Source organism: Silurus meridionalis, chromosome 24 (assembly GCF_014805685.1).
Source record: "Silurus meridionalis isolate SWU-2019-XX chromosome 24, ASM1480568v1, whole genome shotgun sequence".
NCBI lineage: Eukaryota > Metazoa > Chordata > Actinopteri > Siluriformes > Siluridae > Silurus > Silurus meridionalis.
The window spans coordinates 6,925,757-6,939,940 of NC_060907.1; the positions used below are offsets into that span (position 1 = coordinate 6,925,757).

General features: G+C 41.0%; 1 protein-coding gene across 1 annotated transcript; it reads right to left on the minus strand.

Annotated features, from left to right (window-relative positions):
- Positions 1-209: 209 nt before the first annotated feature.
- znf654 (zinc finger protein 654) lies at positions 210-13,929 on the minus strand. Its single transcript, XM_046837295.1, has 9 exons — positions 13,767-13,929; positions 10,890-11,035; positions 10,724-10,805; positions 8,940-9,075; positions 7,937-8,139; positions 7,695-7,831; positions 7,306-7,447; positions 3,159-6,906; positions 210-1,146 (listed from the first exon to the last, which is right to left on the minus strand). Exons 1-9 carry the CDS (start codon positions 13,878-13,880, stop codon positions 1,136-1,138), a joined length of 4,719 nt encoding a protein of 1,572 aa, XP_046693251.1. The 5' UTR covers positions 13,881-13,929; the 3' UTR covers positions 210-1,135.
- Between the last annotated feature and the right edge of the window lie 255 nt (positions 13,930-14,184).

Genomic DNA, 14,184 nt, shown 5'->3' on the forward strand with positions numbered 1-14,184 from the left:
CACTCCGTAGTCAGCCTACATAGTGCGCATCTTTCTATTGTCCCAACGCACTACCTAGTGCACTAGTTTGCGGTTTGACACACGACCAATCCCGTTATACAAACAGAGCACCCCTACAGGACAAACTGAAGAGCGCACTGCGCATGCGCTCTACAACCACGTTAATTTTTTTGATTGTATATATAAAATAAAAAAAATCACACAAAAACTCTGTAATCATACGTTTAATTTTTTTTTTTGTAGGCCAGAAAAAAAGACTCTTGATATAGAAACCCCCTATATTAACACATCCCAATTATATACCGTTCAAACTTTTCAAACATTTACATAAAATACAAAAAGAAAAAAAAAAAAGATGAATAAATTAAATTGGTAAATCAACATTACTGAGTAGAAGAGCTCAATGCCATGATCGGGAGGCATTGATTTCTTCTCGCTGTCGTTTCACTGGTGTGTGAAGAGATTTATAATTGTGTATATACATTAAATGTCGTAATCCGAGTGTCTTTTATCGTCTCCGTCTCGTTTAATGGAACATTGCTGTATGTGGGTTCGTCTATCTTTCGTTGAAGTCGTTCTCCTCACCCTTATATAAATCAAAATCTTTTGAGGAGCGACGGCTTTAGCGTATAAAGGATAAAAGAGGTGTGTGTGTGTGTATGTGTGAGATTAAATGTTAATAAAAATCCGTGAGAAAAGTTCACAAATAACCAGAAAGTTTCCAGAGGTGCTGGAAATATTCCCGATTTCATTGCCATTGCAATTACATCTACGCCTTGCGCTTTCTGAAGCAAAAGTCAAATCGCGTTCGAAGGTCGGAGCGGAATCCTCGTCGCCTCCGGCGTTTTAACCGGATATCGATTTCATTGTCGGATCAAATACTGCAGTTAAAAAACTTCCACGCTGCAAAATGGGCGGTGAAACAGGACGTCACCTCCAGCCGCGACGGTCCGGGATCGTGGCAGGAGATGAACCAGTGCAGTCGACGTTTATTCTCTAGTTGATGCAGGAAAGCGTTGCTCCAACAAGCTCCATTTCCCAACTTTAATACATTTATATTTTTTATTTTAAGTCAAGATTTGATTCTTTTGAATGTTTACAGCGACGTCCAACTGGTCAAAAAGGGCTCCACCGTTCAGGAGGCATCTACAAGAAAAGTGTAAATAGGTGAAAACAAACAAACAAACCTTATATTTAAATATACACCATATGGACAAAAGTACTGGGACACCTGACTGTTCCAGCCATGGGAGGTTCAAACTGATAATATTGTACAAACTGGTCAAATAATAGGTACCTTAAAGACGAGAGGTTCTCAAAAACAAACAAACAAACAAACATTCGAACAGTTTTTGTTTTATGAATGATATTTTTATAGATTATTCAAAACCAGACAAATGATTGAATCAAACAAACTAAAGTATTGGGACGCAGTTTGTGGTTCTTCCTGAAACTCACACAAAGTTGTAGACACATGATTGAATTTCCTGTCTTTGGAGGCTGTAGTATGTGTGTAACGGTACACGTATTCGACAGCAGCTGGACCTTCTGGTACCAATAATTTCTAATGTCTCAAAAATGATGCTTTGGCCCGAGTGGCCATTTCTTTCCATACAACAGAACAGAACGATCGTCTCATAACTTGATGGATATATTCAACACTCATTGTCTGATTCCCTGCTGAAAGCTTTGTTAAAGGAACAGTGGTGGACATTAACCAAGTAAATGTAATTTGTTACTGTACTTAAGTACATGTACTTTACTAAACTACAGTGGTACCTTGACCTACGAGTGCATTAATGTACGAGTTTTCCGAGGTACGAGCGGTCACTCGGTGGGTTTTGGTTTGTTACGGGAGCAAAAATTGAGGTACGAGCTCGAGACGCCGCTGCTAGATGGCGAAGCGAAGCCAGAAAGCGAAGATTGCGACGAAAATTAGGATAAGAAACGAAGAAAAAGTAAAAAAATGAAAGTTTAGGGATACGTAGTGTACAAGAGTGATATTAAAAAAACGAGTTTTCCCTCCGCCTCCGCTTCAGATTGAGTTACGAGCTCGACCACGGAACGAATTAAACTCGTAGGTCAAGGTACCACTGTATTTCAATTTGGGGAGACTTTAATTTAACTTCACTACATTTCAAAGTCTAATATCTTACTTTTAACTCGACTATATTTTGCTAAATCAGTCGTTCCTTTTTATTTGAGTGGATGAAAAAAGAACTGGTCAAGAATGCAGCAAGACACCAATCTACAGTATCTACTTATCACCAACATACTAATGATGGGAGGATCAGATCATTTTGTTAAAAATGAACTAATCATTTTTTTTCATTTGGTTCCTTTGGTCAGAATTTTCAATAACCAGATCCACAAACACATTTACATACATCAAATCTGACTATAGATCCAATAATGAACATATGACGATGCAGATAAGGACAAATGAGAGGAGCTTCACCTCTCGTATCTTCTGGGCCGTGTCTTTAGTTCCTTTTTCATGTGACTCCCATAATTATTGGTCAAGATTAAAAAAAAAAAAACGACTCGTTCTTCTGAGTCACATGGTTGAAAATGAACGAATGCCATCACTATAACATGCAGTTCAGCGTGAGTTCAACAGCAAGCAGAAAATTTAGAGAGGAATAAATAAATGTGTGTGATTTATTTAATTATTTTGGGAGTGTAACAGAGTCTTTTCACATAAACTGAATTGGGTCTTGTGACCAAAATGATCATTATAGCCACAATAAATCATAGTACTTTGGATACTTAAATACATTTGAAGGCAAAATACTTTTGTATTTTTACCCAAGTGAAAGTTTTAAGGGAGCACTTTTACTGGAGTCATATTTTACTGACTGTATCTCTACTTTAACTCAAGTACATGGAACTTCATCCACCACTGCAGGCAATCCAAGGACGTCAGCTTTGTGCTGAAAACGCAAATAATTGGTTGGGTGATGGGACAAAACTATTACGATACGAAAAAAAAAAAAAAAAATCCAAAATATAGCTGTTGCTCCTATCAAATTCTGTGATATGCTTTCGTTGATTTTTTCAACATGGCTTCACATTTACAACCTTAAAAAAAAAAAAAATTATTCAAATCAGGTTATGGTAATGATGGATTTCTCATTACACTTCCTGTTTGCACTTACTTTCATCGTCTGAATCGAAGCCGAAGAGAGAAGTGCATTTCTCCCGGTGCAGCTGAAGCTCTCCTTCGCAGTTAAAAGCCGCGTTACAGCGTGAGCAGCTCTGCCTCTTTACGGCGAGGCCGTCCTCTGGGTCGGTGCCTTTGGCGTTCGCTTGGGGCCCCCTCCACTTTTTGGGCATGCTGAGGTACAGCTCATCCAGGTAAGCCGAAGGAGGAAGTCTGCTGAAAGGCTTGACTGCCACTTTCTTGTCGTGCTTTGGCTCCTGCTCTTTCTCAGCTGTAGGGGGCGCTTTAACACTGGAGGGGTGGTCGTTGTGACCGTTGATGAGCCGGGAGTTCTTGCTGCTGTAGTTCACTGAACTTCTGTTCAAAGTCAAAGGCTTTTCGTCTTCTGGTTTTACGGGCGTCTTGTGTTGTGTAACCTTAGCAGGTGGAGAAGGAGGAGAAGGAAGAAGGGTGGGCACCTCAGGGTCCGTCTCTACACTTTCAGTTGCCTGTTGAGCTTGAGTATTCGTTACTCCGAGACTGGGTTTGTCCGCACTTTTCTCTGAAGTGACAGATGTGCCCTTTTTCAGCGTTACTGCCTTGTAGTGACTTTTCTCATGGCTGTACAAGTCCTTGAGGCTGGCGGATTGCACCGTGCATCCGTGGAAGCAGCAGCCTGCTTTTAAAGGATTGTGGTTCTTCTCCATGTGGTCGCCCGCGTCCGATCGCGTTTTGAACCTCTTCTGGCAGGTCGCGTGGTAGCACGGGTGTTTTAGGTTCCCCCGGTGAGAGGCAATGTGGTCGAAAAAGTGCTGAGGAGTCCAAATCCTTCTGGTGCACACCAGACATTTTTTCTCGCCGAGGTTGTAGAAGAACTCGAGGGCTTTCGTGTCACCCGGGTGGTGGATCAGGACGTGCGAGAGGACCGGGCCAGGCATGGCTTGGAAGGTGCATGTGTCTCTAGGACAGCTGACCAGAGAAGTATTACTGGCTTTCCTTTTCCGGATCGACTTGGAAGACTCGCTGGATTCTTCCTCTGTACCGTTTTGCTGATTCTCCACTTTTGGAGGCTCCCCCACGGTATCTGTAGACTTAACGATTGAAGCACCTTCTTCTTTCTTGAGTTTCTTAACTGCTTTTACCTCGACGTTCTCCTCATCCTCTCTGTGCCTTTTCTTCTTTACTCTCGGTTCCTCCTTCACTTTTGCACAATGTCTACTTTCGTTATTAATGGTTGCCTTGGTCCTGATATCGTAATTCGCTTTTTTTTCTTTTCTAGTGGTCTTCTCTGCATTCGTCTTATTCTCTTTTTTCACTGGAGGTACAGTCACGGGACCTCTGTCATCCTGAAGGCACCAAAATCGTTTCTTTTGAATCACTCCATTCAGCCTGTGAACAGACCCATCTTTGGGTTCTGATTTATCTTTCCCGATTTTTATCGTTCGAGCCTTTCCTTCTCTGCTTATTTTTGTCCTACGCAGCCGTCCCTTGTGCTCAGCCTTCCTAACCGAACCTCTCGTTAAATACCGTATCGTCTCCTGCGGGACGCTTTGCTTCTCGTCCTTTGCGCCGCTCTCCTTTTGGTCGGGCGCCGACGCCTGCTTCTTTGTGTCCGTCTCTTTCAAGGCCGTTTCGGTATTATCCGAGGTTTTCTCTGCCTCGCGCTGAGGTTGGGCTTTCCTCGTCAGTTTCAGTCTCATCAGCAGTCTCGACTTTATTTGCGCAAATCCAGGCTTTGCTTTCTTTGGCGGAGACTCGGGAACGGGTACGACAGGCTTCCCGGGTGCCTCGGATACATCCTCAGACTTTTTTGTCTCGTGCGGACTTTCAGCATTATTCAAATTTTTTATGTGCTTCTGGAAGTGCTGTAAAGCTCCACGAGTCAACGTCGGCTTGTCACAAAACATGCATTTCTTTTCCTTCCGGTAATGCCACAACGCGTGAGTCAGGGGAGCCTCGTAACTTTTATCGCAAAGCCTGCATTGCACGTAAGTCTGAGAACCCGATACGGGAAGGGACTCATCGCCCCGATGCGGCTCGACCTCGGTGGTCTGCTGCGACGCCAGTTCTTCAACGGAGGCAGAGGACTTTAGAATAATTTCAGACACAGCTACTTCGTCTTTGAGTGGATATTCAGGAGTATCTGGTATTTCTTTGGGGGTAGAAACATTGCTTTGGGGGGTCAGTTCAGGTGTGTTTTCAGAGGTAGAAAGCATAACAGACGTAGTAGGATAAAAATCAGTAGCTTTGTCAGGTGTGCTACTGAGATTCGCAACCTCCTGGGTGTTTTCCGGCTCGGGAATATCGTCAGTTACAGTTTGATCTTTGGAAGGAAAGACCGTAGTAGTATTGATTTTACTATCAGGGACTACATCCTGATCGACAGGTGAAAGCAATGGCAGGTCAGCTACATCACTAAGACCAGGGATCTCCAGCGTTACAGCAGCAGTCGGTGAGGTCATGTTAATCGCCTCTACCGGTTCGCTAGGTTTCTTGACAGGAGCGAGAGACCGAAAATCGTCTTCCAGCGTCGCAGCGTGCGTCACAGCGTGCGCCGCTGCAGCATCCGTAAGGCGATCGAGTGAAGGGCTTTCTTCCTGTTCAGGCACTTTTGCGTAGGTGTGGAATTTGCTAATAGCGACCATAACCTCGTGCGGCTGAAAGTCGTCTTCGTCTCGCCACAAACGAGGAGACTTCTCGCTCAGTAACTGAAAGAGCGAGTCTGGAGTTCTTCCGCGAGACATTTGCATTTGAGGTTGATCAAAGGAATGCTCTGTGGAAGATGTTGCTCTGGATGCAGGTCGGCCCTGAACATCAGCAGGCAGCTCAACTTCATTATCGGGGTAGGAATATTCCATTGTGATTTCGATGACAGGGGTGGCGACTAAGATGTCCTTTATCGAGCTCAATAATTTCGGTTTTCTACCCGGTTTCTTCCTTTGCCCGAGTGTGCTGTTTTCTCCCAGGGCGGCTAACTGCTCCAGGAGCCACCGGGGTTTCCTCCCCCGTCGTTTTAGAATATTATTCTCCGTCTGCCGGGTGAGGAACCTCTGGCATCTGCTGTTCAGCTGCCTGGTGTGATTTTGCGCCAAATCCAACTGCCTGAAGGAACGCCGGACCGGAAACGGCTCCAGGTTCGAGATTGTGGAGCGAGACCCTGGTTTCCTCCCTCTCTTCTTATACCGAGGAGCTTCGGAAGACACATTGGCAGAAGAACTTGTGAACCATTTTTCCACAGTCCCCGTTTCCTGCCTTTCTCTACTACCAGGTTTCACCTCCTGTCTGATAGCCGTTCTTTCCGGCTCTGCATGACACTTACAATGCTCTCGAACGCAGTAACTAGACTCCCATTTATCCTCTTCTGTAATTTCGCAGAGGGCAGCCCTGGCCACCTCATCACTCATGAGCTTCAGGCAGTTTGTTTTAATGTTCAGGAGGCTCCAGAATTCGGGGTCAAAAAACAAACCCTTTTTCAGAATCTGGATCACCTCGAAGCGCACGTTGTTCACGACAGGACTGTTGTCCAGGTGGTACTCCAGGTCCGGGTGGTTGTACAAGAAGAACACCGTTTTGTAGGCCTCAACCGTGCGTTCCAGGAAGAACACGAGCAGCGCACAGGCTCTGCAGATCTCCAGGTCGTTAGGGAACAGGTATGCGATGGTTTTGTAGATGAGAGACTTGGTGACCGAGTCGTTCTTCAGGTCGGTCTGAAGAGCCTGGGCGCAGAGTTCGATACAAAACGTGAGCCCTTCTTTCCCCAAATTCTGAAATCGGAAAAACATACAAAAATAATGTGCATGAGCGAAGAACATGGAACAGGCAAACAGCATTTTAGAAACCCCAAAGCTGTTTTTTTTGCTTTAACAGTGAATTCTAAAGTGTTTTATTGTCCTTAGCACACGTTATTGAGACACACACCACCGTATTAAACAGTCTGTTATGCGACACACTTTATCCACTTCTAGACACTTTTACTATCAAATAGCACCGTAGAAACGTTATTTCCTAGTAGACCCTTCTCAGACTCTGGCTATATACACTGATCACCATGTCCCGACTATATTTTCAGGTTACGATGGAGTCATCAGAACACAACTACTACCTGTAGCTTAAAATAGAATTAAATAAAAACCCACAAGGAACAAACAGTGTCTGGAACATACCTCAGCCAAGATCACCTTCATAAACGGAAAGATCGCTTTGACGTTGGTGGCCGACAGGAGCAACAGTTTGCATTCTTGAAGAAAAGGTGTCTCCTTGGCCTTCACTCTGAGGTACAGTTTACACCATATGAAGACCAGGTCCCTGAGGAGAGCCAGAAGGTCCGTCATTATAGAAAATTACAGGGCATTTGACACACCGGCCATTTTCGCCGAACAGAATGATTTACAACTGTAGCACACAAGCTGTAATTCGGTAAAACAATGAACCCTCCATAATTACCATAACCATAGGAAAACGTTTTTGGGGGAAAAAAAAAAACCCTGCCAATTGATTGGTCTTAGCAGCTGCTGACTCAGGTGCTGGTGTGAAAAGCTATTTTGGGACTCACCAAAGATAATACATGTCTCCACTTCTGAGCTGCTGCAAAAGAAAGCCTCGGCTCAGCTCCAGAAGCAGTTCGTCTTTTTCCTCATTTTCCGCGATGCACAGGATCTCCACGGCGTCCTTCCCGTCAATCTCCGCCATCTTGAAAAAAGAACACCGAATACAAGGATGAGCAAAAAAAAAAAAAAAAGGTCTAGAATTAGATCATATTATAAAAGCATCTAAAAGCAGAGCACATAAACGCACCTCTTTGACGAGGCGTTCTTGTTGAGAGGATTTCCAGAGACAGGCAAGGTGGACCTGCTTGAAGAACAGGCGGCGGCCTGCAGACGGGTGCTGGCTGCACTTCAGGGCTAACGCCATGGCCTCGCGCATCCGCTCGCAGGCCAGCAGGTAACGTACGCGCAACTCGAAGAACATGGACGCCTCGGAGCCGAGATAGTGATCCACTGTACAGCAAGGAGATATGAAGTTACAGGGTTTTTGTCATTCCAAAACTCCATACTTTTCCAGACTCAAACATGCAGAATTCCATAAAGATTTTGAAGACCTTATTTAACATCTGAAATAACGATTTTTAAATTCCAACTATAGGATACAATCTCTGACGTATGTAAGCCAGAATCTCTGATGTATGCTATTATATTACTGAGTAAGCAGAAGGTTGTAGCTACTGGAGCTCATACAAATTTGAGCCAAAACCACATTCGATGCACAGCATTTTATTAAAACTGCAACTCTAAAACAGAACAATGGTAATTTATAAACTTAATTTTAAAACTGTAAAACTGTTTTTTACGTCGCAGAGTGAAAACGCAGGCTTTCGGAGATGACGATGCGTCTTTAGAAAGTAAATAAACGTCAGGTGAAAATGTTCCTTACGTTCTTCTCGTACACGCTACAGGGATGTAAGTGGTTTTAGACGTTTTGGTGTGAATGAGCAACATTTGGCAAACGAATTATAACGGAAGGGTGGACTTTAAAGGACATTTTTTATTTTATATTAAAAAATAAAATAAAAAAAGTTTTACAAATTTTTTGTAAACCGAACGGGGCAATAGTATGGGGAAACAAACATTTCTTTTTTATCCTTACTGTAATCAAATTCCATACTTTCTCTTTCTCTTTTTTTATATACTTTTCCAAAATGTGTAGGAACCCTGGTTACTCTCGGAAATTGTTTGCTGGAAAGCAATTTATCGATCAATAAGTAAAGTAAAAAATAAATAAATAAATAAAAAATGCACACCTTCTTCTTGTCTCTGCTCCACTTCCTTTAGGATTCCCTCCAGTACAGAACTCGCCCAAGGCCCTCCATCTCTGATAATGTGTTTAACCTGCAGCAGGTACACATTCTGGTACCTCACCAGACTTGATTGACATTCCTACCACGGGAATAAGTGTGTTAGTGCAAGGACGGAAGTGTAGCAACTGACAAAAAATCTTAATGCTACAGTTATGATTAGTGTTACAGTACTTATTACAGTATTAGTGTTACAGTATTACAGTACTTATTACCGTATTAGTGTTACAGTATTAGTGTTACAGTATTACCGTATTAGTGTTACAGTATTAGTGTTACAGTATTAATTAGTGTTATAGTACTTATTACAGTATTAGTGTTACAGTATTAGTGTTAATTACAGTGTTAATTACAGTGTTACAGTACTTATTACCGTATTAGTGTTACAGTATTACAGTACTTATTACCGTATTAGTGTTACAGTATTAATTAGTGTTACAGTACTTATTACAGTATTAGTGTTACAGTATTAGTGTTAATTACAGTGTTAATTACCGTGTTAATTACAGTGTTACAGTACTTATTACCGTATTAGTGTTACAGTATTACAGTACTTATTACCGTATTAGTGTTACAATATTAATTAGTGTTACAGTACTTATTACAGTATTAGTGTTACAGTATTAATTACAGTGTTACAGTACTTATTACAGTATTAGTGTTACAGTATTAGTGTTAATTACAGTGTTAATTACAGTGTTACAGTATTAGTGTTACAGTATTAATAACAGTGTTACAGTACTTATTACAGTATTAGTGTTACAGTATTAGTGTTAATTACAGTGTTAATTACAGTGTTACAGTACTTATTGCAGTATAAGTGTTAGTGTTAATTACAGTGTTGCAACACTTATTACAGTATTAGTGTTAATTAGGGTTGCATTATTAGTTTTACAGTACTAATTACAGTATTACAGTTTTAGTGTTACAGTTTTAGTGTTACAGTATTAATCACAGCATTAATCACAGTTACAGTTTGTGTTACAGTATTAATTACAGTGTTACAGTATTAATTATAGTGTTAGTTAACTACAGTGTTACAGTATTAGTTTTAGTTAACTACAGTTACAGTATTAACTACAGTGTTACAGTATTAATTACAGTGTTAGTTAACTACAGTGTTACAGTATTAGTGTTACAGTATTAATTACAGTGTTAGTTTTAATTACAGTGTTACAGTATTAATTACAGTATTAATTATGGTTACAGTATTAGTGTTAGTTAATTACAGTTACAGTATTAATTAAAGTTACAGTATTAATTACAGTGTTAATTAGGGTTACAGTATTGGTGTTAGTTAATTACAGTGTTACAGTATTAATTAAAGTTACAGTATTAATTACAGTGTTACAGTATTAGTGTTAGTTATTACAGTATTGATTACAGTGTTACAGTATTAATTAAAGTTACAGTATTAATTACAGTGTTACAGTATTAGTGTTAGTTATTACAGTCTTACAGTATTAATAACAGTGTTACGGTAATAATTAGTGTTACAGTATTGATTACAGTGGTACAGTTTTAATTAGGGTAACAGTATTAATTAGGGTAACATTATTAGTGTTACGGTATTAATTAATGTTACAGTGTTAGTGTTCCAGTATTAATTAATGTTACAGTATTAGTATTACAGTATGTGTTACAGTGTTAATTAAATCATTCAGAAATTTTTGTTTTAATTTTAACACCACCAGTAAATCGATCATAAAGGTCACAGGTGATGCAATTACCTGAAATGAGTCGAGAATATCTTTCAGAGGATCCTCTGGGAACTCGTCTCTCCCGAAGAACAGCAGCAGCTCGAAGACGCTCCTGAGGTAGAGAAAAAGTGGGTTTACTTTGTTAAACAGGGAAAAAGAGTTTCAAACACAGAACTCGAGAGTTTTATATACTCACAGAGCCAGACTGCTCAGGGTGTAGCGCACGTGCTCACAATCTGACGGGAAGGACGATGCGCCACGCACAAACGAGCACAGGGCGCTCCTGAGGACCTGCAGCTGTGGAAGGGGCACCTGCCATCGGCTCGTATATTCCTCGACCAGCTACAAAAGATAAGAGTGGATAGAATGAGAACAGATTTACAAAAGAAAAACAGGAAATGAAAAAAAGAGAGAAAAGTGACTCAGCCACCAATTTCAGAAGTGTCATGAAATCAGATCAATACTGCAACTGATACCAAAGCAATGCAACAATGTTGTTTTCTTGTTTTTCACTAGGCACCTTGTTACAGTCATCTATTCTCTCCAACATTGAGAGATGCCTGTAGTGCAGCGAGCTGTGTGATAGTATGCAAAATAATATAACAGCATCCACCCGGGCCGTGCCATCGATTTGTTTAAACCTCGCAAGGAAATAACGTTCGTTTTATGAAAGTCAAAACCGCACAAGGGTTTTTTTTTCTTTTCTTTGATCTGATTGTTCAAAAAGAGATGAAGAAGAAGGGGGCGCTGGTGACCACCTGCTTACAGAACTTACTATGGATTATAACAAAATGAAACGAGAACTGGGGGGCTAATAGACAACACTGTCATCATCAATACAGATAATTACTAAACAAATCTACTCTTGGCTAGTATAAAAAGATACAACAGTTTACTAACTATATATATATATATATATATATATATATATATATATATATATATATATATATATATATATGAGGTGGTGTCAAAAAGTTTCGAGACTGTCTCTGTTTACAAGAAAGTACTTTATTTAACAAATACATCGCTCCCAGCGTTCCTGCCACTTCTGGAATGTGTCCTGGAAGTCTTCTTTTCCAAGCGTATCCGCAGGATCCAAATCTAGCGAGCAGTGCGTGCGGAAGCGAGATCATGTGGATTGTTCTCCGACGGTCATCATGCACAAGTTGCCGAATGGTTTGGACATATTCAGTCTTCCGGTGACATTCTTCCGCTCGAAACGCCTCGAACTCAGTGCAGCATCGACACGTAAAGCTTATGTCACGTCAAACGTCTCTGTGGCAGATTTGCCCGGTTTCACGTTTGCTCTTTTTGTTCTAACTTGCTGTTTGTGATAAAATTGCAGCCGTGGTAATGCACATGCTCAGAATAGCACCAGTTAACACCATCAGTCTCGAAACTTTTTGATACCACCTCATACACACACACAATATTATATATATATATATATATATATATATATATATATATATATATATATATATATATATATACATACATACATACATACATACATACATACACACACACACACACACTTTGTTTATACATGATATAGAAAACAACCACACCCGAGTCCATTACTGGTCTGTAGCGTTTCTTACAAATAACCAGATCTGTGATGTAAACAACACAAATTATTGCCATTTTTTTAAATTGGACTGACGCCCGATTAGTAGTGAACTTTCCCCCCAAACTGTTGTCTTGTCTTCAGTTCCAGCACTCCAGTAGCAGCTCCTATCTTCAACCTTACTGGTGTAGAGAAGAAAAGGTGGCAGCAGAAACACGAAAATCGACAGCCACCATATTACCAGCTTATCTTCCGAGGGGTGGTGGGGGGCGAACAACAAGAAAACGTAAATCCTGACTGTGGAGGATGTTGAAATCAGGGTCAAATAAGCAACCAGGTTTAACCGAATCCTAAATGTTCACATTTATTCAAGCCAAGTATCGCTAAACTTGCACGACCCTGTGGTACAGTCTGAGAAAGAGGTACATCAATAACAGAAAGCTGATTGGCTGGTGCATGTTGGTGTTATTTGTAGTCGTAATGTAACGAATTTCATTTGGAGTAACGAAAAAAAAAAACTACAAACAACCATGGAAACGAACTAAAAAATAAATAAAAACATTGTAAAGTGCCGTGGGAGCATTTCAATGGGTATTAACGACCTAAAATCTGATTTAAGACCTTACATTTTTTTTTTTTTACATTCAAGATTTTTCAGGACCACACAGAAACCCTGTAAACATAAACATATTCACCCGACCAAGTTCACACAAAGCACACGTGTATAAAGTGATTTAAATCACAAAATACTCTACTTTACCATTCAAATTACACCGAGAAGAAGAAATAAACTGAAATTTATTGCAATTTCATTCCTTATAATATATTTACCCAAAACAAACCAAGTACTTGTGGGCAGCAAGCAAACAAACAAACAAAACCATAAAATGTCCACACAAGGTTTATACTTTTATACCACTAAAACAATACAAACAAACAAAAACACACACTCACGCACACACTATCTTTTATAAAATAATTGCAAGTTTGTTGACTTATTTACAGTTAATTCAACTACAACTCATGGCTTGTTTTGGAATGGAGCAGCTAGTCAGATAAGCTAATACACCCCCAAAACCTAGCAACACAACAAACTGAATTAAAGGAAACTTTAATGATAAATAGTTTATTTACACTGGTACTAACTTGTCGAAAGCTCTAAGTATAAGTGTAGGAGGTAATAAATAACTACGTTAGCTAAAAGTAGTCTCTCTGTAACCCCCCACACACAGAGAGAGACGGTAGGAGGGGAATCTCTGCTGACAACGGTTACCTCCGGATTCCCGCACTCACACACTCGCTAGTACGCAGAGCTTTGGAGGCTCGTTCGGGCCCGTTCGAGTACTCTTTAGTACGCTAGTATGCGAGTGCGCTAGTATACATGAGCCTAGCCTACCTTTGGATTATCAAGGCTTTAGCATTAGCCGCTAACTATCTATCTATCTGGGTTCTGTGTGTCTCTGTAGGAGGGTTTTTTGTTTCCCGCTCCATGGCCCTCACCTCGCAAAACCTCGCGCAATACGTCCGGCTCTGCAGTGCGCCCTCGCCGCTCAGCAAACTCTCCAGTTCCTCTTTAAACCTGTCCAACTCCAATTCACTCTCCTCTTCCGCCATACTGCTTCTCTAACCCAGCGCGTACAACACACACACACACACACACACACACACACACACACACACACACACACACACACACACACACACACACACACACACACACCTCAACCAATCGTGACGGACCAGACCGAATACATCCCGCCCACCTAGAGATCTGATTGGTCAATGCGCTTTTGTGTTGCTGTGCTGACTCGTTTTTCTATTGGATGGCGCTCCTGTCAATCTATGAGACAGCGGCGCGTCGGATCCAATTCGCATTTCTGATTGGTCCACAGCGGCGCTTTAATATTAATGTTGGCTG